Source organism: Colossoma macropomum, unplaced genomic scaffold (assembly GCF_904425465.1).
Source record: "Colossoma macropomum unplaced genomic scaffold, Colossoma_macropomum, whole genome shotgun sequence".
Lineage (NCBI taxonomy): Eukaryota > Metazoa > Chordata > Actinopteri > Characiformes > Serrasalmidae > Colossoma > Colossoma macropomum.
The window spans coordinates 23532214-23553969 of NW_023494803.1; the positions used below are offsets into that span (position 1 = coordinate 23532214).

The 21756-nt window shown below is 39.6% G+C and overlaps 1 protein-coding gene across 1 annotated transcript in view; it reads left to right on the forward strand.

Annotated features, from left to right (window-relative positions):
• Positions 1 to 21756, forward strand: part of ccdc88c (coiled-coil domain containing 88C) — a 79884-nt gene that overhangs the window by 47983 nt on the left and 10145 nt on the right. Inside the window, exons 15-25 of the mRNA XM_036592851.1 lie at positions 741 to 1811; positions 3630 to 3757; positions 5189 to 5330; positions 5434 to 5619; positions 6460 to 6621; positions 7492 to 7769; positions 11963 to 12106; positions 12937 to 13123; positions 15133 to 15278; positions 15377 to 15466; positions 16156 to 16442. Coding sequence (XP_036448744.1) covers positions 741 to 1811; positions 3630 to 3757; positions 5189 to 5330; positions 5434 to 5619; positions 6460 to 6621; positions 7492 to 7769; positions 11963 to 12106; positions 12937 to 13123; positions 15133 to 15278; positions 15377 to 15466; positions 16156 to 16442 — 2821 coding nt within the window. The remainder of the gene's footprint in view (positions 1 to 740; positions 1812 to 3629; positions 3758 to 5188; positions 5331 to 5433; positions 5620 to 6459; positions 6622 to 7491; positions 7770 to 11962; positions 12107 to 12936; positions 13124 to 15132; positions 15279 to 15376; positions 15467 to 16155; positions 16443 to 21756) is intronic.

A 21756-nucleotide genomic window follows, 5' to 3' on the forward strand; every position in this document is an offset into this window, starting at 1 on the left:
CTTTACGCCACTCCAGCCGACATTTGGAATTGCACTTAGTGATCTTAGGCTTGTGCGCAGCTGATCTGCAATGAAAACCCATTTCATGAAGCTCCTGACACACAGTTCTTGTGCTGATGATACTTCCAGAGCCAGTTGTGGCTCTGTAGTGAGTGATACAACAGAGTATAGGCAATTTTTTTATGCTGGACTCTGTGAGTTTGCTTTGTCTACTGTTTCTTGTCTGAGCTGTTGTTATTGCTAGGTGCATGCACTTCATAATAGCATTTATCGTTGACTGAGACAGATATAGTATAGTTATATAGGTAACTGACTTGTGGCAAAGGTGGCATCCTATGACAGTACCACATTTAAAGTCACTAAGCTCTTCAGTGCGACCCACTGTGGCATTGTTTATCTATGGAGATTGCATGGCTATGTGCTTGATTTTATACACCTGTTATCAGTTAGCTGAGGCAAAAAAAAAACTGAACTTTTGGCCATGTAGTGTCAACTTGTTAACTACAGTGGCCTCAAAGCTCATGTGCAATACTATAGAAGCAAACTTTGGGCACCAGACATGTCTTGGCTGATCGACTATGTAGGTAATGAGAGAATTGAGGATGCTGTTGATCCAAAAGCTGGAAGTCTTGCACTCATGTAGTTCTCCAATTAGTGGAGTATAAGCTTTCATTGTTTGATAGAAAATGTAAGAATGCATTTCTGTGTACAAATAATGATGGTGTATTTGTATTTGCCAGATCTCAGAGCTGGAACAGGAAAAGGAGCACCTGAATCAGGCCGTCAGTGCACTGCAAAAGCGTGCCCAAGCAGACAGCGAGGCCCGCGTGCGGGAGGTGGAGACAGAGAACCGCGTCCTCCACCAAACCATCTCAGAGACGGGCAGCCGGCTGGTGCGGCTGGAAGCTGATAAGCGTCAGGCCACCAAGGAGCTGGAGGGCCTGCGGGAGCGCAGTGAGCGCTGTGAGGAGATGGAGCGGGAGGTGGCACGTCTAGAACGTGGTCGCGAGCAGCTTCAGCGAGAGCTAGCCTCGCTCAGGATCGCCAGTGAGCGTGCTGAGGCCCTGGAACGCGAAAACGCTATCCTGGAACAGGACAACCGGCGGCTGAAGAAGCAGGCGGACACAGCGCAAAATGCTAACGTGCGCCTTGCTGCAAAAGAGAAGGACCGTCAGCAGCTGTATGAAGAGAACCTTGAGCAGCGGCGCGCCCTGGAGAGCCTCCGGCCGGCCGCTGCTCGCCTTGCCCAGTTGCAGCTGGAGCACAGTGAGCTGGAGCGGGAGAGACAGGAGCTTCAGGGCACTGTGGAAGAGCTCCGGGCCCAGGCCAAGCGCAGTGAGAGGCTGGAGCTCAGCTGCAGCAGCCTGGGTCAGGAGAACCAACGCCTGCAGCAAAGCCTGGACAACAGTGCTGCTAAAATCCAGGACCTGGAGAGTGAACTGCGGGAGGCCGAGAACCAGAGCAAGGAGCTCCAGAGGGAGCTGGAGGAGCTAAAGCAGGCAGGGAGCCGAGCAGAGGAGGCAGAGAGGGAAAGGCGGTGCATGGAGCAGGAGTTGGGCCAGACAGAAAAAGAGAGAAAGCAGCTAGAGAAGGAGGCACACAGGCTGAGGCGGCAGCTGGAAGCGAAGGAGGCGGTGCTGGAGGAGAGCTCACTCAGGTTGAGCAGCATGGAGAAAGAGGGCACAGCCATGAACAGGGAGCTGGCGCGGCTCCGAGAAGCTGCTGGGAGAGTCAAGGAATTGGAGAAGGACAACAAAGATCTGCACAAGCAGGTCACCATCGACAAGAGGACCCTGGCCACTCTCCGAGAGGTACTGCAGTGGTTGCTGTAGCTCTCCTGACAGAGTCTGGCACTAGCAAAAGCAAGGAAAATTGTATATCTGTGTATTGCTTGGGATGAAAAAGTTAGACGAATAAACGCTAAATAAATGTAAATTATGAATGAATCTTGGCAAAATTCATTACAAAGTTTGGCAATATAAAATATAGAACAATCTATTTTCCATGTGGATATCTCTATTTTTGCTGTTTTATTCTTTTAAACATTATTTGAAAATACCAGCTTCTGTTTATAGTATATCATCATTTTATGATCAATGGACCAACACAAATGGTCTAAAATTAAAATAAGAATTTTGAGAACACTTTATAATAACAAACCCATATATATAACTATATAGTTTGTAAATGATAGTTAATGATTATAAAATTGCTGCATGTTAATAAGCACTACATACAAAATAATTGACAATTCAAAGCATTGTACAAGTTTTTTTGTAAGTGTATCATGTTTACCTGTGCTAAGTAACACATCTTAATACATGCATTATAACAACTTTATAATAGTGGCCCAGTTAATGATTAATAATGTTTAAACTGTATATTAACCACTTAATGCTACATTAAAAAAAAAAAAAAATACTTAATCATTTAAAACAGGGTGTAGACAATTCAATAATTATTATGAATTGTTTTTGTTCAACTAAGTAGATGTTTAATATTTCAAGTTATATAATTTTTAAATGATAAGTATGAAATAACAATCATTAAGAGCACACTCTAATGAATGATTGGACTTCTACAATTCAGAATAATTACGGATTATTTATGTGTCACTAAGTAAACGGTTAGTAGTTCAATTGGTACCATTTATTAATGTATATGTAACTATTATATAATTACTAATAGTAATTAACAAACTATTACATAATTATTAAATTGCTATTTATTGAGGCCTGTTATTATAAAGTGTTATCAGAATGTTTTTACTTCTCCTGCAAAGATATATATATATATATATATATATATATATATATATATATATATATATATATATATATATATGCAACAAATGTACATATTGACAGTGTTGCCAGGTTAAACAGTGTTAGCCACTCACTGTTTAAGGCTACATGCACGTTTTAAGCCTCATTGTTCAACTCTGATTTTTCTGACTTTACGTTTGTGGGGTAAAAGTGACCCATATCTGTCATCATAGTGAAGACCACCTGCGCCCAACCTGCATACGCACATCTAAAACAATAGTGTCGCATGAATGAACCACATTCGGTGCATGTGCAGTGGAACAGAACACATTAATTCTGATCTCTCAGCATATGCATTTGATCTGGGACCTTGTGTAAAAGTGTCTCAGATCCGGTTTCAGAAGGTTTGTGTGTTCACATGGCTCTGAAAAAAACAGTGGTAATGTGAACAGTTGTAACCTTTTTACTCATAGTAATTGCAACACAAAGCTAGACTTCACCCTTCCCAACCTTTATTGCTAATGCCAGATTGAGGAACAGGATGATTATTTTATGAAAAACACCACAGATGTGCATTATCGATTTAGAAACACTGTAATTATACTAAGTTTATTGCCCAGGCCTAGGCTAATTTGTTTGAATCCTGTGTGTGTGTATGTATATATGTATATATATATATATATATATATATATATATATATATATATATATATATATATATATATATATGTATATATATATATATAGTTGTGTTACTATCAGCTCTGTTTAACCATACTGCTCTTTACTGCACAATAACTTCAAGTTAATGTAGTTAATGTCTAGTAACCACTGTTAACCCAAAGCTGTGTGTCTGTGCTGTAGGAGCTGGTGAATGAGAAGCTGAGGGTGCAGCAACAGTGTAACGAGCTGGAGAAGCTCAGTCACGAACTAGAGAAGATCGGGCTGAATCGAGAGAAGCTGCTACAGGAAGAGCACAGTTGTGAGGACAAGTAAGTGACCAGACCACTGCAGTGACCCCTCTGATACTTACTTCTCTAAAGTATTGCTTAGTTTCTGCATTGTACGTATGAAAGGAATGTTTTACCGACCATTGGTTGTTTGTTTTGTGAATGCTGCCTTCTCTTCCAGATGGAGCAGGTGAGTTAACAGGGCATAACCCACTGTCCAGTGACAGTTTCACGCTAGTCTTCTTCTCTCTGTCTGTGGCGTTCATTCAGATTTAGCCTTCACTCTCTGCACTCTTGTTTTCTTAACCTGCCTCAGAGTGTGTGTTGCCTCAGCCTCTAGCTATAGTGTGGTGTACTGACCCAGACTAAGCTTGTGCTGAGAGGGGCGAGGCCAGGGCCGTGTGTGGTGGAGCACATGTAATCATTTTCTCATATAGAGGCCATTATAAAGGTACACGTGTAATTATAGAGCAGCCTAACACTCTGTTTGGAGGCTGTACTGCTCTTTGATTAATCTTCTCTGGAATGTACCCTGGAGAGTCGTCTCAGGGGGACCCCCCCCTCCCTCCACTCTCTTTCTCTCCTCCTTTCTCCCTTCTCTCTCTGTTAGTCTTTATTTCTATCTCTCTTCATTTATATCTCTATATCTCTCCTCTCTTTGTCTGTCTGTCTGTCTCTCTCTCTCTCTCTCTCTCTCTCTCTCTCTCTCTCTCTTTCTCTCTCTCTCTCTCTCTCCTGCTCTCTCTATTCCTTTTTTCTTCCTTTCTTTCTTTCTTTCTTTTTCTTTTTTTCTTCCTTTCTTTCTTTCTTTCTTTTTCTGTCCCCCTCTCTCTCTATCCATTACTCTTTTTCTTTCTCTCCCGCTCTTCATATATATATATATATATATATATATATATATATATATATATATATATATATCTGTCTGTCTGTCTGTCTGTCTCACAGTGTGTTATTTTATAGAGGTCTGAATGGTGTGACTGGGTTCTGGTAAGTGTTGTTTGTAATGTGTTGAAGAGTGTGATCAGAGAGGATTAACAAGCCTGGGCGGAAACAGTTACATTCCTCAACGGCTGTTAGTGCTCAGTGAAACGCAAGCTGCTCCTAATCGCTTAATGTCAAAAGACATTTACTATTACCAGTCACATTCCATCACCACTGTGTAATCACTATAAGATCTGCTGCTGTGTGCATGTGTGAATGCTCTTGAGTTGCTCTTGCATGGATTCTTTTCATTTGAGTCATTTTGGCCCATAGCGGATTTAGTGGTGATTTAATGATGGAAAAAATGAAATGGCTATAGAAAATAAGCTCAGTCTGCAGTCTCAGTTTCCATACTCTTACACAGCACAGCTAAACTAGGTCATCTGTTCATAAGCCCCCCGCTCTGTGCTAATGATAAGATCTGTTGGCTGATTTTGCACTGCTGTAAGATCTAAACGTTTTAACAGTAGTTGCTGTGTGACCCCTCAGTAAATATAAAATCCTGGAGACGAAGATCGAGTCAACACTAAAGAAGACTCTGGAGCTGAGGGAGGAGAAGATCCAGGGCCTGGAGTCTCGGCTGGAGGAGAGCAGCAGCTTGAACCAGCAACTGCGCACTGAGCTCACTACTGTATGAGCACAGTACACAAATACATATACATAAACACAGCTACTTAATGGACTTAGGCTTCACCTTTATTTATGCTGATCCACTTATGACTCCTCCTTTCCAGGTGAAGAAGACCCTAGAGGCCCTACGGCAGAGGCAGGAGGAGGAGGCTGCTCACTCTGAAATCTCCCAGAAGGCAGTGGAGCAGGGCCGGTGTGGCCCCAGCCAAGAGAAATGGGAGACGGAGCAGAGAGAGGCCACCGCTGAGCTGCTCAAACTCAAAGACAGACTAATTGATGTAGAGAAGAACGTAAGTTATGAGCACAGAGACACAGAACACGTTTTTATTTACTGTACAAATGTTCTTTTAAAAAATACACATTAGGCCATAATCTTACTTCAGAACTATCATAAAACCATTTCTCAGGCATCAGGGAGTGTGTTCATAACAATGTCTGGTAATAACTGTCTGTGAGGGAGATTTTAGAGGCATCAAATGCTTCGGATATTTGCTTTCTATCACCACAACGCTGAAAGAGTTGGACTCTTAGTATCTCTTGAACGGCATATTTCACATCAAACCACTCTGCGTTACTTTATTTGCATCTTAACAGATTATGTAGATATTTCTTTAAAAATGCTGTAATTTCGCTACAAAGTAATAACATTTAAAAAAAACAAAGGTATACAATATTATCATTATCTTAAATGTAGTCTGTAATTCAAGACATATGGTATGTGAGGTTTGCCTCCTTAGTTTTGCACTAGAACTTCTAGGCTAGTGTAGCTAACAAATACTGGAAGCCTCATGCCAGTTGCACACCTTAATACTTTCAAACTCTGCCAAGTTAAGTGATCTTACTTAATGTTTTTTTTTTTAACACTGTAAACTGTACTGTTATATTTTTTTGATTTTAATAGATAAAGAATAGCTAAAACAGAAGTAGAAGCCAGGGTTTTGTAGAAAGCATGTTTTTTTCAGACTTCTGTCCATTTTTATAGCTGCTAGTCTCATATCCCAATCACAAAATTAAAGAAGCACACTTCTGGTGAAAACATGTCTTGGCTGATTAACTACATTTAGGATTAAGGCAAAACTGTGTAAATGAGATTTTTTTCTTAACCATTCATTTTCATCATTGGTTCCCAGAATGCAGCCCTGCAGACGGAGAAGCACCTCCTGAAAGAGCAGTTGAAGCAGCTGGACTCTCAGAACTCGCAGCTGAACGCTCAGACCCTGGCTTTGCAGAAACAGGCCTCCACACTGCAGGAGCAGAACACCACACTGCACAGAGACACCGCCAAACTACAGGTAACCAGCACTACAGGGGTTTAATTTTACTGAGCATTAATTGCTAGCCTACAAGAATCATATGAAATATGCAGTTAGGCTGTGGGTTCTTACTTACGCAGATTCCCTCTTTCCTTACCATGTCAGTGCATACTCATACTCATCTCCTCACATACGTAAATGCAGATTGTCCCAAAGTGGTCTGTGTTCAAAGTGGAACTGTGCATTACCACACAAAAAAGTAGTGAACGCAGAACTTTTTCTTTTAAAGGTGTCATTAAATAAATCCAAATAAATAAACATTACTCACTGCTGCCCTCTACAGATATTAATAAATATTAAGTAAACAAACATTACTCACCGCTGCCCTCTAAAGGTGTTATAGCATCAGGCAGAAGTTTGTTTTTTTCACAAGAACCATGATGTGTCTCAGTAAATGAGTTTTCTACTTTCTTTCATTTGCATGTGTTTGTCTCAAACCAACAGATGAAAATGCACCCAAATTAAATTCTGTTTGTGTGATGTAACTGTGGAAAATAATTGTGGTCAGCTTAAATAATTGTGTAGTCATTATGACAGGCCTGTTTTCAGGATTTGGATTGACACAGTTTATTATTACAAAATACTGTATTGGGCAGGTGTAGACAGTGTGTGTAGGCGAGGTGAGCGCAGGATTAAAGATAAACAGGCCTGAGCACATCTACAGTTCAGATTTCACTAAATGTTCAACAGTTGAGTGCTCGTCTGTTGGAGTTGGTCCACATGGCTCAGGATTCAAATAAGAAAACAGCTCTCTGAAGTTTAGGGTCATTAAAGTAGCAGTTGTGATGAAGTGGTCACCCTTGACCACTCACCCTAGACTAATATTTCTCTCTCTGCGTGTGCGTCCAGGTGGAGAATTCCACGCTGAGCTCTCAGAACGCCTCTCTGTTGTCTCAGTACGGGGCTCTGCAGACTCAGCTGCAGGCTGTGGAGACAGAGGCGGAGGTGCTGCAGAAGCAGAGGGAGGAGGCGCGGGCGGCCCGGGACAGCGTCACGCATGACCATGAGCGACTGATGGGCGTCCACGAGAGGCAGGCTGCTGAGTACGAGCAGCTCATCTCCCAGCATGCCGCTCTGAAGAGCAACCAGAGAGCACTGGAGCAGGAGCACAGAGCACTGGAGAACAAGTCAGTACCAGCATTGCTGCTGTATACGTTTCCATAGTGCAACATGACCTACACAGCTACTGTACGGCTATACTCTGCCTGAAGGGGGGGACCGTTGGGGTACACTTAGTCTCCTTTTGAAATGTTCTTAGTTTCATTTGAAAGGGAACGAGGTAATCAAAGATGTGCCACGAGTGAGCGCTGCATGAAGTTATTCAGCAGCACCGCATGGCCAAATTTTAAAGTTCTGATTTTTAGGAATCCTACATTTTTATAGTAAAAATTGACATGATGTATTTGTGGGTTTATTTACCAAAAAACACAGTTCATTTTTTAAATGACCATTTTTCAATTTATTTTTGTCCTTTACTATACTTTACTTGCTATACTACTAGACTGTAAATTGTCTCTGTTCTTATTGGCTGACCTGTACTGTTTGTCATTCATAAAGAAGTCCAGACTGAAACACTAACAGCGTAAGTGGATAGGTTAAACTCTTGTAGGCCAAATAGGCAGAGATACGTAAACACATTGTTTTTCACAAAATTTCACAAAATTTCAAAATGGGCTTTTTTGCAGCTTCCATATATGGACAGTATGTGCTGAGGATTAATGTTACTTTTTGAAACTTGAACAATATTTACACACTGTGTCAAACTTTTCTGGTTTTCCATGGCATGGGCATTTAAAGGCTTTAAAGGAGTTAGTTCTATAGGCCATGTTTTTTTTTTCTTTCTTTTTAAATATGTGTCTTCTTTTTCTAATATTGATGGTAATATTGTCTCCCGGCATATTTAATGAAGACTGTTTGCGATGTTGTTTAGACAGCCTTTTTTGACTTCTTTTCTAAACCCTTTTGACCTAAAGGCAGTCTAAACTCCGAATGGTTTGAATGCTGATGAGAGCTGACATCACAACCCAATAAAACATGTGGAGTAGGATATAATACCCAAGGTAGCACCTTTGTCAGCTGTTCCTTTTTCTGTGCAGTTTTTGCAAAGAAAAAAGGCAAGATATAAACAGCTTTCTGTTTAATTTATTAGCAAAACAACAGACAAAATCTCCTTTATTAAAACTAAGGAGCACCGATCATTCATTTTTATGACCCATTTGGATTCCAGTTTCTTTTGTGTTTTCTCTTGTTTTTGGACGATTTTATTAACCTTTTTTTTGTACCGCACACTGTGTGTTTTCTATTAGCCAAACTTGCAACATAAACAACATTTATTCACTGTTTAATGGGCCAAACAGGCATTTGAGTTTTTTGGTCATTTGCCTATTTAATAACATGAATCAAATGAAGTGCTTTATTGAAAGCAGAAGACGACTGGCTATTTAGTACAATGAGTCATATTATAATATAAATGTGTTAATAATCATGCTATGACATTTTGGTATAGGTGTAGCAGCATCATTCAAATACAGCGTGGCTGCACCTACCTGTCTCACTGTATTTACATCATAAAAGTGCAACTCAGTTCTGCCAAAATAGAAACAATTAATTGGCCGATTGCCAGTTTTGTGTTTTGAGTGAAAATCTGATGATTCCGATTGTGCATCCCCATTAAAACATGTTTGAAAGCTAGGTGTTCTCAAACTTTTGACAGAAAGTATGTAAAAATCATTTCAGTGTTCAAACGTAGGTCAGCTTGATGATCAGGTTTCTCTCCATTAGGAGAATGACCTGTGCTGGTCTGTTAGCTCAGGCGTGAGGTGATGGAAAGTGTCGAAAGTGCGCGACATCCACGCTGCCTGTGTATGTGCTGCAGGTGTGTAATGTTAGAGTGATGAATCATGTCTCGTCTATACGGAGACGCCACTGTGACTGAGCTGTGAGGGTTGCTGACAGAACAATAGTGAAGGACTTATAATGGTCACTTACAGCTTGAAGTGGGTGGACATTGATACCAAGACAGCAAAGCTGTACTGTGCAAAACATATTTTTGAGCTAAACCTAAGAATGTGACACAGATAATCTCACACAGTCTGTGTGTATGTATTGAGGTAAAAACTGCTCCTCATATAGTGTATATGTTTGAACAAAATGGGTCTATTGTGGCCTCACTACATGTTAATGCTGCAGCTCCTGATCTAATATGATCATACTGGAGTCGTTTTTGAAGTCTGTTCCAAAGAAACCAGAATGCTTTGCTTCTGCCACATAAGTAATCTGCAGAGGACACAGTCTGAACAGCTTATTCTCATCTAAACCTAAAATTTATCTGCTTTCGTATCTGCATTTGTGAAACTAACATTATTGCTTAGCATTTTTAATCTCGACTTGCACACACGCCTTAGAATTCATTTTGTAAGTATCTATTATAACTGTTGTTTAAACATTTCAGATAGGAGTATTACATACAGCATTATATAGCCAGACCTGCTGTGCCGATCTCACTATAATGGCCAGGTCAGCCTATGAGAGTCTGTGATATGTTACATGAGAATTTTTATATGTTTACAGTATCACAGTTTGGCTATATGATGCATTGTTTTTGAACCATTATACAAAACTGTTTTTCCGCAGAATTAAAATGGGAAATCGACATTTATTCAAACAAATGCAGCGCCTAGTGAAAGCATAATTAACACAAACGAGTAAATTTCTTAGAAGATGAATAAATTTAAATACACAAAATGCAACTTCTAAGTGTGCGTAAACCAAATCAAATGAAATGTTGCTTATTACAGATTTATTTGGCAAAACCTCCTGGTAAAGATTTTTATCCCTAGACCAGATGTCTTCAAATCCAGATCTTAAGTTCAGTTTCCGGTCTTGGATTTTGTAATTGCTTTAACTTAACTGAACTGTTGATGCCACTGTTTGGCTTCCTAGTGTCAGAAACATTCCAGTGTAACCATTTTTTTCATAGTATCTGACCGTATTGAAAAATGAACGTGTATTTTATATAGTCATATGCAAAAGTTTGAACATCACAGGTCAAATTACATGTTTTGTTGATTTGTTTAAGTTTTATTTATTCTTTTTTACTAAGTTTAAAATGAATACAAAAAAATACAAAACATATAAAATGTAAAATGTGCAATAACTTTTGCACAGGCCACATTTAATGTTTTATGTTATTTTTTCCTGATATATATATATATATATATATATATATATACCATTTTTTCGCTTTTCCTTTTCCTTTTTTCTCCTCTAATGTCCAATTCAGTGTTCTGTGCTGTTATCTGCTCAATACCTGGTATCAGATCAGTGCTATTTATAATCACAACCCCTTTTATACATATTGTCTCTTTTGGACCAAATGTTTCATTTTTCATTTTTGCAAACACTTTACATGAATACCATGTCTGCAAGAATCTGTACATACACTCATAACATAACGTTATGCGTTCATAAGGCATTATAATTATATAAATATTTACAAAAATACATTACCCTTTATACATCTTAAAAATTCTGATGTCTAAAACAGCAATGACAAGTGTATATTATGTTACTTAAAGCATGCGATGATGTTACAATACATTGTACTTAAAGTAATTATTCCATTTCTGATTCCTGAAAACAGACAGTGTTTTGTTCTGAGAGCGATGACCCAGTAGAGCCAGCACTGTGTAAAAGGGAATAGGCGTTTTGTGTTTCTTTCCTTATTTTTAACTATGTCTGTGTCCATGTCACACATTAATAAGCTTGTGCTTGTAGTGCATCCACACAAATGTGTGCACACGTGCCCGTCACGGCACTTTTCCATGCTGCTCAGTGGAAATTTCTCCCTATTGTTTATGGAAGTGAGGTGAAAAACAGAGCGGTGTTTAGTCAGGCTTAGAACTAGTGCGTGTGTGTGTATCTCCTTTGCTGTCTCTCATGAATAATGCAGCAGTGGGTCTCCAGAGACCTAGAGCTCACAGATAAAGCAGCCGGGTGTCAGGGGCCCAATCAGCTGTGATACCGGCCAGCCGTGAGCCTCAGAGGGTTGATGGGATTTCACCCTGCATTCTACAGACCACATGTCACCCATGCTCAATATTTCATGACTTTCATTTTTTAATGCCCCCACTGTTGACTAATGACCCCCTCAGCTGCATTGTGCTTCATAAAGTGGGGGTGAAGACTGTTAGAAATCTATTTAAGTATATTGTGTTGTGTGAACGTGTGTGAAGCTGTTGTGCACTAAAGGAAGGCTACTTTCCGTGTTAAACTGTTTGTGTGTGTGTGTGTGTGTGTGTGTGTGTGTGTTTGTGTGCAGATATGTGGTGCTCCTGGAGCAGAAGGACGCTATGGAGGCACTGGAGGCGTCTTTGCAGAGAGAACGGGAGAGTTTAGGCGAGGAAATCCGCAAAAACACTCTGATTCTAAAGGAGAACCGCGGCCTGAGGGACGAGATGGACAGGTCAGCCTTACAAACTGACCTCACAGATACACACAAGTTTTGCTTCAAGGCTGTAGTACAAGCTAAGAAGGGATTCTGGCAGTTAATCAAGTGGCTAATGCTGCCCTCTGCTGGTTAAACAATATTACTGTAGTGTTCTTGCGGACACGTACTAGTAGTTACTGATGTCAAGTTTTAAAACCTTTAGAAGTTATTATAGTTGTTTTTACAGTCAAAAGTTTGAGCACCCCCGGTCAAATTACATTTTGTTGATTTTTCTAAGTGAAAATAAGTTAGCACTTCCTCTATAGACAACACACATATATGACATTTTTCTGTAAATTTTAGTGCACAACTTGTATTTATTTACTGATTTTAACAATTAGAAAAAATAAAACATGGCATAAAATATGTGCCATAACTTTTATAAAGGCCCCATTTAATATTCTATTATTTTATTCTAATATGTTAGATACAGCCAACAAACAGTAATTCTGCATTAAAATATGCAGAAGTGTGTTCTCTATAGAGGATGTCTACTTATTTTCACTTAGGAAAAATCAAAATATAATTTAACCAAGATTTTGCTTACAATTGAATGTTTGGAGCACATTAATTGCTAATATATTAGTGTGCAGTCCCATAATTAAGTGCATTTGTTACTCTGTAATGAATTACATTTACATCACGTATCATATTCAAGTTGTTGTGAACTGTGAGCATAGATCCATTGTACTGGAAAATAACTTCCCTTTTTTTATCAATGTTTTTCAATACATGCTCTTGTACATGTGCACCTGTAGTTCTCTATCATATTTCTAATGTGATGTATGATGGCTGTGTGTTTGCAGGCTGTCACACACGCATGCGCAGCTGCAGCAGGAGTATGACAGTCTGCAGCATCAGACCAAGGAGCTGAAGACGTCTCTGAATGAGTCTCAGCTGGAGCTGAACCGCTGGCAGGCGCGCTACGATCAGCTCAAAGAGCAGCATCAGGGTCTGGACATCTCCATGACCAAACTGGACAACCACTGTGAGGTGAGAGGGGGACTGACTGCAACTCTAAGGCCCAATCCCATTTCTTATTTTTACCCCTACCCCTTGTTTTCGAATGTCACCTTGCTACTTGGAGCTGAGTTACAAGTTGTAGTGGTTGAAATCTTTATATGAAATGGGACCCTCAAATAAAAAAGAACATTACTTCTTTAATAGGCTACTAGCGGTGCTCTGTAGGCAACCCTGCCAGTCTGCAGTGATAGCAGAGGAGGGTAAAGTTCAGCAACCTCACTGCTGGGCTTTAGTTTAATTTAGGGAATCATATACCTTCAAAGGGCGGGGAGGTGCACCAATTATATATTATCACCCACTCCTAAGTCTTTGGTTATATGAATCTGAAGTCGGCTATTTGCCAGCTTCTTGTTCAGATTTCCCCATTCCACCCTAAATAATGCAGCAGTTACATTCCAGCGTCAGCTAAGGTGAAATGGGAAAATCAGCTAGCTAGCTACCGAGACTTCAGACATTTGGTGGGCCATGTAGCCCTAACACTTCGCCCTACCCTTCTATATATGTTTCAACAAAAATCAGGACACCCTGCCCCTAGGCATGAATGTGCAAAAGGGAGGGGTAAGGGCTAAGTGGTAGTGGCAAGGGGTGAAATGGGATTGGGCCTGAATCTCAGATTTGTTTGTAAGTGGCAACTGAGTGTTCCATAATGACATATTTCCCTTAGACACAAAGAGAATTTTGGATTGGTTCAAAACTGTCATATTACAGCAATTAGTCTGCTGTTCTCCTACACATGAAAACTTCCTACACATACAGTCGTATGCAAAGGTTTAAACACCGCCAGTCAAATGACGTTTTGTTGATTTTCTAAATAAAAGTATAAGTACAAGTGTTCACTTAGTTTCACTCTGAAAATCAACAAAATGTCATTTAAGCAGGCGCAGCGAACATTTGCTTACAAATTGTTTGTTTTTAAATTTTCATTTTGTATTATGTTGAGATTATGCTGTTTTTGATATTTGACATATTTAGTTCTTGACTATTAATTTAGCGTTGATGTTAAATTAATTGGAAATTGAGGCTATTGTGTAACATTATCATGTTAGTATCAACATGTCAAAGTGCAAACGACTTATTTTCATGTGGCATTTGCCTGTTTTTTTATTTTTCTGTAGGATGTTATTTTAGTTACAACACTTTCAGACAAATGTGTGGCCTTCTATGCTTTTTTGGCACCTTTTGGCAAAAATTACCGTTCCAAACATGCATTCATCTCATTTGTAAATAGACATTGGGGGTGGGGGGTGGGGGGGTTCAATGTCAGAAGGAGCAATTCAAAAGTAAAACTGCAAACAAAGTATGCCTACAGTTATACATGCTTTATTAATATTAAAACACAAGAACAAGTAATGTTAACAGCATTAGTAATAGATATTTGTTAGAGATTCTGTTTCCTTTTTTCCCATTGTCACTAAAATTTAGTCTGATATGCAATTTGTTTAATAATTTGTAATATATTATTTTAATGTTTTACACAATATTTAACAATATATTACAAAAATAGCAAAAAAGCCCTATAATGATGAATATGATTATAATTAAGAAGAAAAAGGAACACCTATAAGTAACTGTTATGGTATACGTCAACACACGATCATAGCACAGTCAAGAAGTGTTAAAAACAATTCCAGGGCAAAGTAGTGTTTATTTTTTATGTCATTACCCTCTGTAACCAAACAAAACAACAAAATCTGTTTTAGCTTTAATTAGAGATGTAATCTGTAATTAACTGTAATTTAATAATTGATATGACTTTTGTCACTCAGCTATGTACTTTTTTCAACAACATCCCACAACTCTGAAAATTAAGATTTTTGGCAAGAGGCCCATTGTTAGCCTTTGTTACAGCACAGTAAATAAGTAAATCCCAGTGCTGAGCCTTTGAAACTTCTCCTCTTGGCTGTGTGTACTGGGCTGCTGGGCTGCATGTTTACAGGAAGCAGCGGTTGAGTGTGAAATATTTGTCTGTGCTTGTGCAGCTGCTGACCCGCCTGAAGGGGAACCTAGAGGAGGAGAACCATCACCTCCTGAGCCAGATCCAGATGCTGAGCCAGCAGAACCAAACTCTGCTGGAGAGGACCATGGAGAGCAAAGAGCTCTACCACGAGGAGCAGAAGCAGTACATGTGAGTGTCTGGAACAGTCAGTTGTAGACATCAGTTGAGGCATCAGTTCCAGCATGTTGTGATTGCGTGGTTTTAACCTGTTTCTCTGTGGGCTGCAGTGATAAGCTGAACTCATTACGGAGGCAGAAGGAGAAGCTGGAGGAGAAGATCATGGATCAGTACAAGTTCTATGACCCGACTCCTAAAAAGTGAGCTCATCCTTGGCTGTACACTTAGCATTACGCATGCATTAGCCCTCCAGTTTAAAATCTAAAATCAAAATTTCTTTAACCTCACTTCACTTGCCTTGGTTCATGTTACTGGTCATGTTAAGCACAATTCATCAAATATCATTTAAAGGATAAAACCTTTTATCTTTACTTTCTGTAATTACCTTTGCCTCTAAAATGTCTTCTGAGTTTTGATTACATCACTGTGCACCAGTGGGAGGAGAAACATGAACCAATAATATCATGTTTCACTCACTCTATCCACCATGCCCACCTATCGTTAAGCAAGATGCTCGGCTAGCTCAGAGACCCTCCTGAGTACAGTGTTTCACCCAAACACATTATGGAACAGTACAAAAGCTGCGTGTTGCGTTCAAGAACATTTGAATAGTTGACATACATTAAAATAGAGTCATTAACTATGAGGTCAATGTAGCTAACAAGTAAAGGTTCTGTATAGCATTGTGCTTTCAGTATGCATGAAGTAACTTGAAGCAAACAGTGTGCAGAATGCTAAGTGTTAAATATTATCTTCCATTGCTTGTTAGCTGCATTAGCCTCATAGATCCAGGATGATTGTTGTTCATGATGTGTGTGTGTGTGTGTGTGTGTGTGTGTGTGTGTGTGTATATAATATTAAATTTTTTGTGTGTGTTTTCATGTTGCAGGAAGAGCCACTGGGTTGGAGCTAAAGCCATAGCCAAGCTGATTAAGCCCAAGAAGGATGCTTCCCGTGAGAGGCCGGAGAGCACTCGCGAGCGAATCCGCAGTGCACCAGACATTCCTCTTCCAGAGATCCCTGTCACCTTAGACTGCCCTGACAGCAGCCCACCTCTTCCTCCCCCTCCACTACCCCCTCGCCAGACCCGTCTTAGCCTAGACTCATCAGTGAACCACTCAGTGGAGGAAAACCACGTCCAGTCCCCGGTCTTCTCACCCCCAACCAATAACAAAGGTGAGTCCACACTGCCTGTCCAGCTGCCCAAAGTGCAGTCAGTATGTACAGAAAATGAAGTGTTGAGACATTTGGATATCCCACTGGGGATAGAGCAGTAAATGCATTGCTTTTATGAAACTATGACAAAATGCAGTATGATGATATACAATTTTTAGTATGTAATTTATTAGTAGTAAACTACCAAGTTTAACTTAGCAATTTCATTTGTTAACCGTAGTATAAAGCACAATGGTTTTCAATAACTTGGTGTATCATTACAGAATTCAGTTAATGTATGCATTCATATATGTGTATATCGAGTATTTTACAGTGGCTCAACCAGTCAGATGTTAGAACTGGAAATATTCATTCTATAGTGCATTATTCTTGACCGTACACCCAAGATTTCATAAACCCGAAATAGTCGTTAGTTCTCTATAACCATTTTATTCCACAAGGGGGCCACATCCCTACATTCAAACTTCACTAGAACTCTGCTCTGCTAACCATTCCTCTAGACTTCATCTTTAGCATCATTTATCATTTTTCTGTCTTTTAAAACTCTCCAAGTCAGTCATTTTAACCTATATGTGATCTTGCATGCATTTCATCTAATCTTAATCCGAATGCATTTGTTTCTTCTAAGGGTGCTGGGACTTCATTCATAGTGTTAACTTTCTGACTCATCTTCTCTCTTCCACTGACCCCGTCTCTCTCTCTCTCTCTCTCTTCCTCTCTGGGTGTTGCTGTATGTACATTAATTCATTCCCCTTCATACACACACACACACACACACACACACTCAGCCCCTGCAACAGCTAAGCGGTTCCGTTTTCTGCGGAGTAAGAGCCAGGAGAAAATGCGGGTGCCGCGAACCCCACCCTCACGGCCCTCTCTGGCCAAACGGCTGCGTTTTTGGGCCTCTGCTGACGTCATCATGCCCAACTCCCCCTGCGAGTCGCTCTCGCACATCGGCCAGTTTTAGCCTCTCTATTACCTTCCATCATCAGCACCATCATAACAATAATATCTCTCAATAAGCTCAGTCATTCTCACTCGTTGTTCCAGTTTATTCGCGTTTAGATTTTTTTTAAATCTGTCTTTTTTATTTATTTAATTAGAATTTTGATTGTTTTTAATAATTTGATGTATTCTGTAGTTCTTTTATAAATGTGCGCACTAACAAACAAATGCCAAAGAACACCGCAGAACGTATTTCTGATGTCACAGCCATAATAGCATAATGACTGTACACTACTTGGGTTCAGTAACTCAGTCCACACACGAGGGAAACACATAAGCACACATAGACAGAGGCTGAACTCTGCATGAGCGCTCTTATGGGGACCCCTGATGTCCAGGCCAATGGGATCTGAGTAGAACGTTGCCGTAAGTAGCTGTGTGTTGAAGTGGAGCACCTGAATGCATCTGGCTTTGCTCTTGCTCCTTGAGTGATGTTTGTGCCACCTGCTTGTGTGCGTGTTTGTTTTTTGTGCGCTTTAAGGTCAAAAATGACTTTGTAGGAATAACAGAGAAAAACGGAGCTAACCTACAATGTCAAGGCTTACAAAATGGTCTTGACTTTATAAAATTCTTTTTACAAAAGCTACATCATTTAATTTATTGAGACTGAAAGGGCAAAGCTATTTCTCTTTCGTTAGTGAGGTTAACGCAATAGTTTGAGAAGAAAATCAAATGTAAATCTTTTCCATGTACCCCAGATGTAGTCTATCAGCTGAGACATATCTGGTGTCCAAAGTTTTCTTCTTTAGCACTGGAGCTACATTTCTAACAAACACTGCAAGTCAATAGTCACCCAACAGTAAACAGTAAATACATTCCCAAAACTCTTTTAAACCCGCTTGAACTGCATCCTGATCTTCATTAAGGTCGTGCAGGCTTGTCGATCTGGTTAGGACACAGTATGACTTGCTGTGAACTATAAAAATGAAAAACTTCACTGTGTAACTAAATGCAGTGGGCGACACTTTAGGCAACAGGTGTTGTGCTGAGTTCTGACTTCCCTGGAGAATCCAACTCCACTGTCAAACATATACACGGGAATACGGGCTCTGCTGTTGAAACTGGCTGCCCTTAGCGTTCGGATACACTGAAGTTTGTTTATTTTTTAGTAAGTCATACTAGTGTATGTATATAAGTAAAGGCTGCAGTGTATGAAAAGTGCTATGAATATAAAGACTACAGTGTATGAAAATGCTATATAAATAAAGACTGCAGTGTATGAAAAGTGCTCTATAAATAAACTTGTCTTGCCTTGCAAGACAGTTTAGCCAGGCTTGACTGTATGGCTGTCACTATAGTGCCCCTTGCTGTCATGCACAGAATGCAGCTTGTGCATGTGTTGCATTTTGAATTGCGCTGTAACACATTTTTAAATGCAGCAATGCTTGAAACTGTGTCTGCCTAACTTTCAGCGTCTGTATTTGCGTACATGCATGGCATATGTTTCTGGCCTAAAGAAGAGCTGGATGTGTATTGAGTGAGTTAAGGGAAGTTTTAGGAATATATTTACAGAAAAGATTTGGGTGATTGATTATTGACTTTGGGTTTGTTAGCAACATACCTCCAGCTCTAAAATAAAGAAGCACTTTGTCCTGACATTACCAGTGGGGTTTGTGTGTCGATGCTAGCCAAGGATGAAGAAGATGAATGGCTCTGTGTGTGACGGCAGTCACTGAAAGCTGCAGGCCATGTGTTAAACAGGCCAGTCAATAGAAATCTAATTGAGTGTGTGGAGCAAGGGGGTGCATGAGGGATAAGTTAATCAGAGGAGGGCTCTGCTTATAGAGACGCAAGAGTGAGCTACAGTGCTCTTCACAAATATTGGCACCCCTGGTAAACATTCTTCTTTATCATTTTGATCTTTCATTCAAAAATATTACCAAAAATCTAACCTTTCTGTAAAGAACAGTGATTGAACACAAACAAAAAAAACTCAATCTTATTAGGAAATAATTTTCTCAAATCTTTGTGTGCCACAATTGTTGGCAGCCCTTCATTTAATACTTTGTGCAGCCTCCCTTTGTAAAGATAACAGCTCTGAGTCTTCACTTGTAATGCTTAATGAGACTGGAGAACACATGGCATATGGAACATATAAAGGATCTCAGACCATTCCCCCATACAGAATCTCTCCAGAGGTTAATTTTATTTCTGCTGGTGCTTGATGGAGTCTGGGATACCATGTATCCGAATGAATTGTTTGGGGCCTTTGCAAGAAAAAGAGGCCCACAGTATCATAGATCCACCACCATTCTTCACAGTCAGAATGACTGTCCATCTGTCCACGCCAAACTCACCTCTGGTGTTTGTTGCCAAAAAACTCTATTTTGGCCTCATCTGACCATAGAAGACAGTCCCACTGAAAGTTCCAGCAACATTTGGCAAACTGGCCTGAATTTGGCCTGTTTTTCATCTCATATGTATTCCGCAGTGAATCAGGAAGTCATGGCTGACCCTTTAAAGTGTTCCTAATTGCTCAGGTGAACTTAAAACAGAGTTTTTTTCCTTTAGTAAGATTTTACTCTTAAGAAATCCAAGGGGTGCCAGATTTAGTTTTTTCTTTGTCGTTATACCTTAAATAAAGGTTAGATTTTTGCTAATATTTTGAATGAAAAATCAAAAGGATAAGTAATTAAGAATATTTTTTGTAGCTCATTTTGCTCATGATTACCAGGGGTGCCAATATTTGTGGAGGGCACTGTATGGCCTGTACTGTCCAGTCCACACTCTGCGCATCTGCACCTGATCTGTATATGTGTTTCCTTCCCTCAGCCTGTGTTTACCCCATATTCTCAAATTGATTAAGCACACTTATGTGCTTCCACTGCTTGAACTTTTTTTTTCCCTATACTTTTCATCTAGTTCTCACTCAGCCTCTTGTGCTATTTGTCTTCTTGTCCAGTTTACTGTCAGTGCATTTGACCTTTGGCATACAATGTGAATGCATGAATACACCATGATTTTAATCTGCAAACACCGTATGTATTTACACATGTGCCTAACTGACCTCCGCAGCATCACGTCTATGCACTGAATAAGCAGTCTTTGACAAAGGTGTTGGATTAATTGCTTGAAAATAGGATTGCTTGAGTAATATGCCATCATTTAAGGATGTTTGACAGCCCTGGTGCAGCTGGTTTAGACAGTGATTACTCTTGTCTGAGGGAGAGTGGGTTTGTGGGGTGGAAAAGTTTAAAAAAATAAATAAATAAATACATAAAAAAATAAATAAATAAAGATTTGTGCCTGAGCTGCCACAGTGCTGCCTACCTCACTGCTCACGCTGTTCTAGAGAGATATAGAGGTGTGTCTGGGGAAATAACAGATGCCACCCAGATGATGATGTGATGCTAGCTGGATGAATTGTCTTGGCACAGCTTTCAAAAGAACAAGAAAACTTCACACCTGCACATCCTGCCAGAGGTATGGCTTTGCCCTCTCTTTGCACAGGAAATGCGGGTTTTTGCAGCACTCCCATCTGTCCACTGAGTGCACTGGCCAGTTACAGGAAGTTCAGTTGAAGAAGAGAAGATTACTGTCAGCTAAATGTAAAATCCCAGTTATCTAAACAGCCAAGAAGTGCAGTTTTACATATTGTATATAAAACTGATGGACTTTGTATCTCCAAAATGGCAACTTTATGGGGAAAGGAGAAGTGAGTTAATGTAAAACTTTTATCAAGCAGTTTTGGACCATTTTTATTTGTCCAGTATTCATGAACTTTTTGCGCAATGTAAAGGGCATCACTTTCAAATGAGATGAAAAACAGAGATAGAAATGCAAGATTTTGTTCAGACAGCAACTACAGACAGTTATGCTTGGAAAGTAATGTAGATTTAGACAACTATTATTGTCTGGAGCATTATTTCAATAAACGATATCGTCATGATCTGTTGTGTTTGGTAATATAATTACAATCTAAGCTGGCTTCAAGTATTCCTTAATGTAGTAATATAGTAATAATTTAGCATACAAGTTTGGCAGGTAAAACAGTGTGGTTGGTATTACAATTACAATCTAGCCTGGCTTCAAATATTACTTAATCTAGTAATATAGTGATAATTTAGAATAAAAATTTGTAGTATTTTGGTTTTTTAAGCTGAGAACATTAAGTTAACAGTGTTAAGAATGTTACAAGCAGCCAGTACAGAAAATTAACAGATTGTTAGCAAAGGTGACCCCCCTAATTTATCTTGTGACATCCAGGTTTGAGAACCTAACTATACAAGAAAAGTCACTTGTTCATATCACATGTTTGTAGATTATGGAACTGTAGGACTAAGTCTGGAAAAGTCTTAAAAGAGCTGCT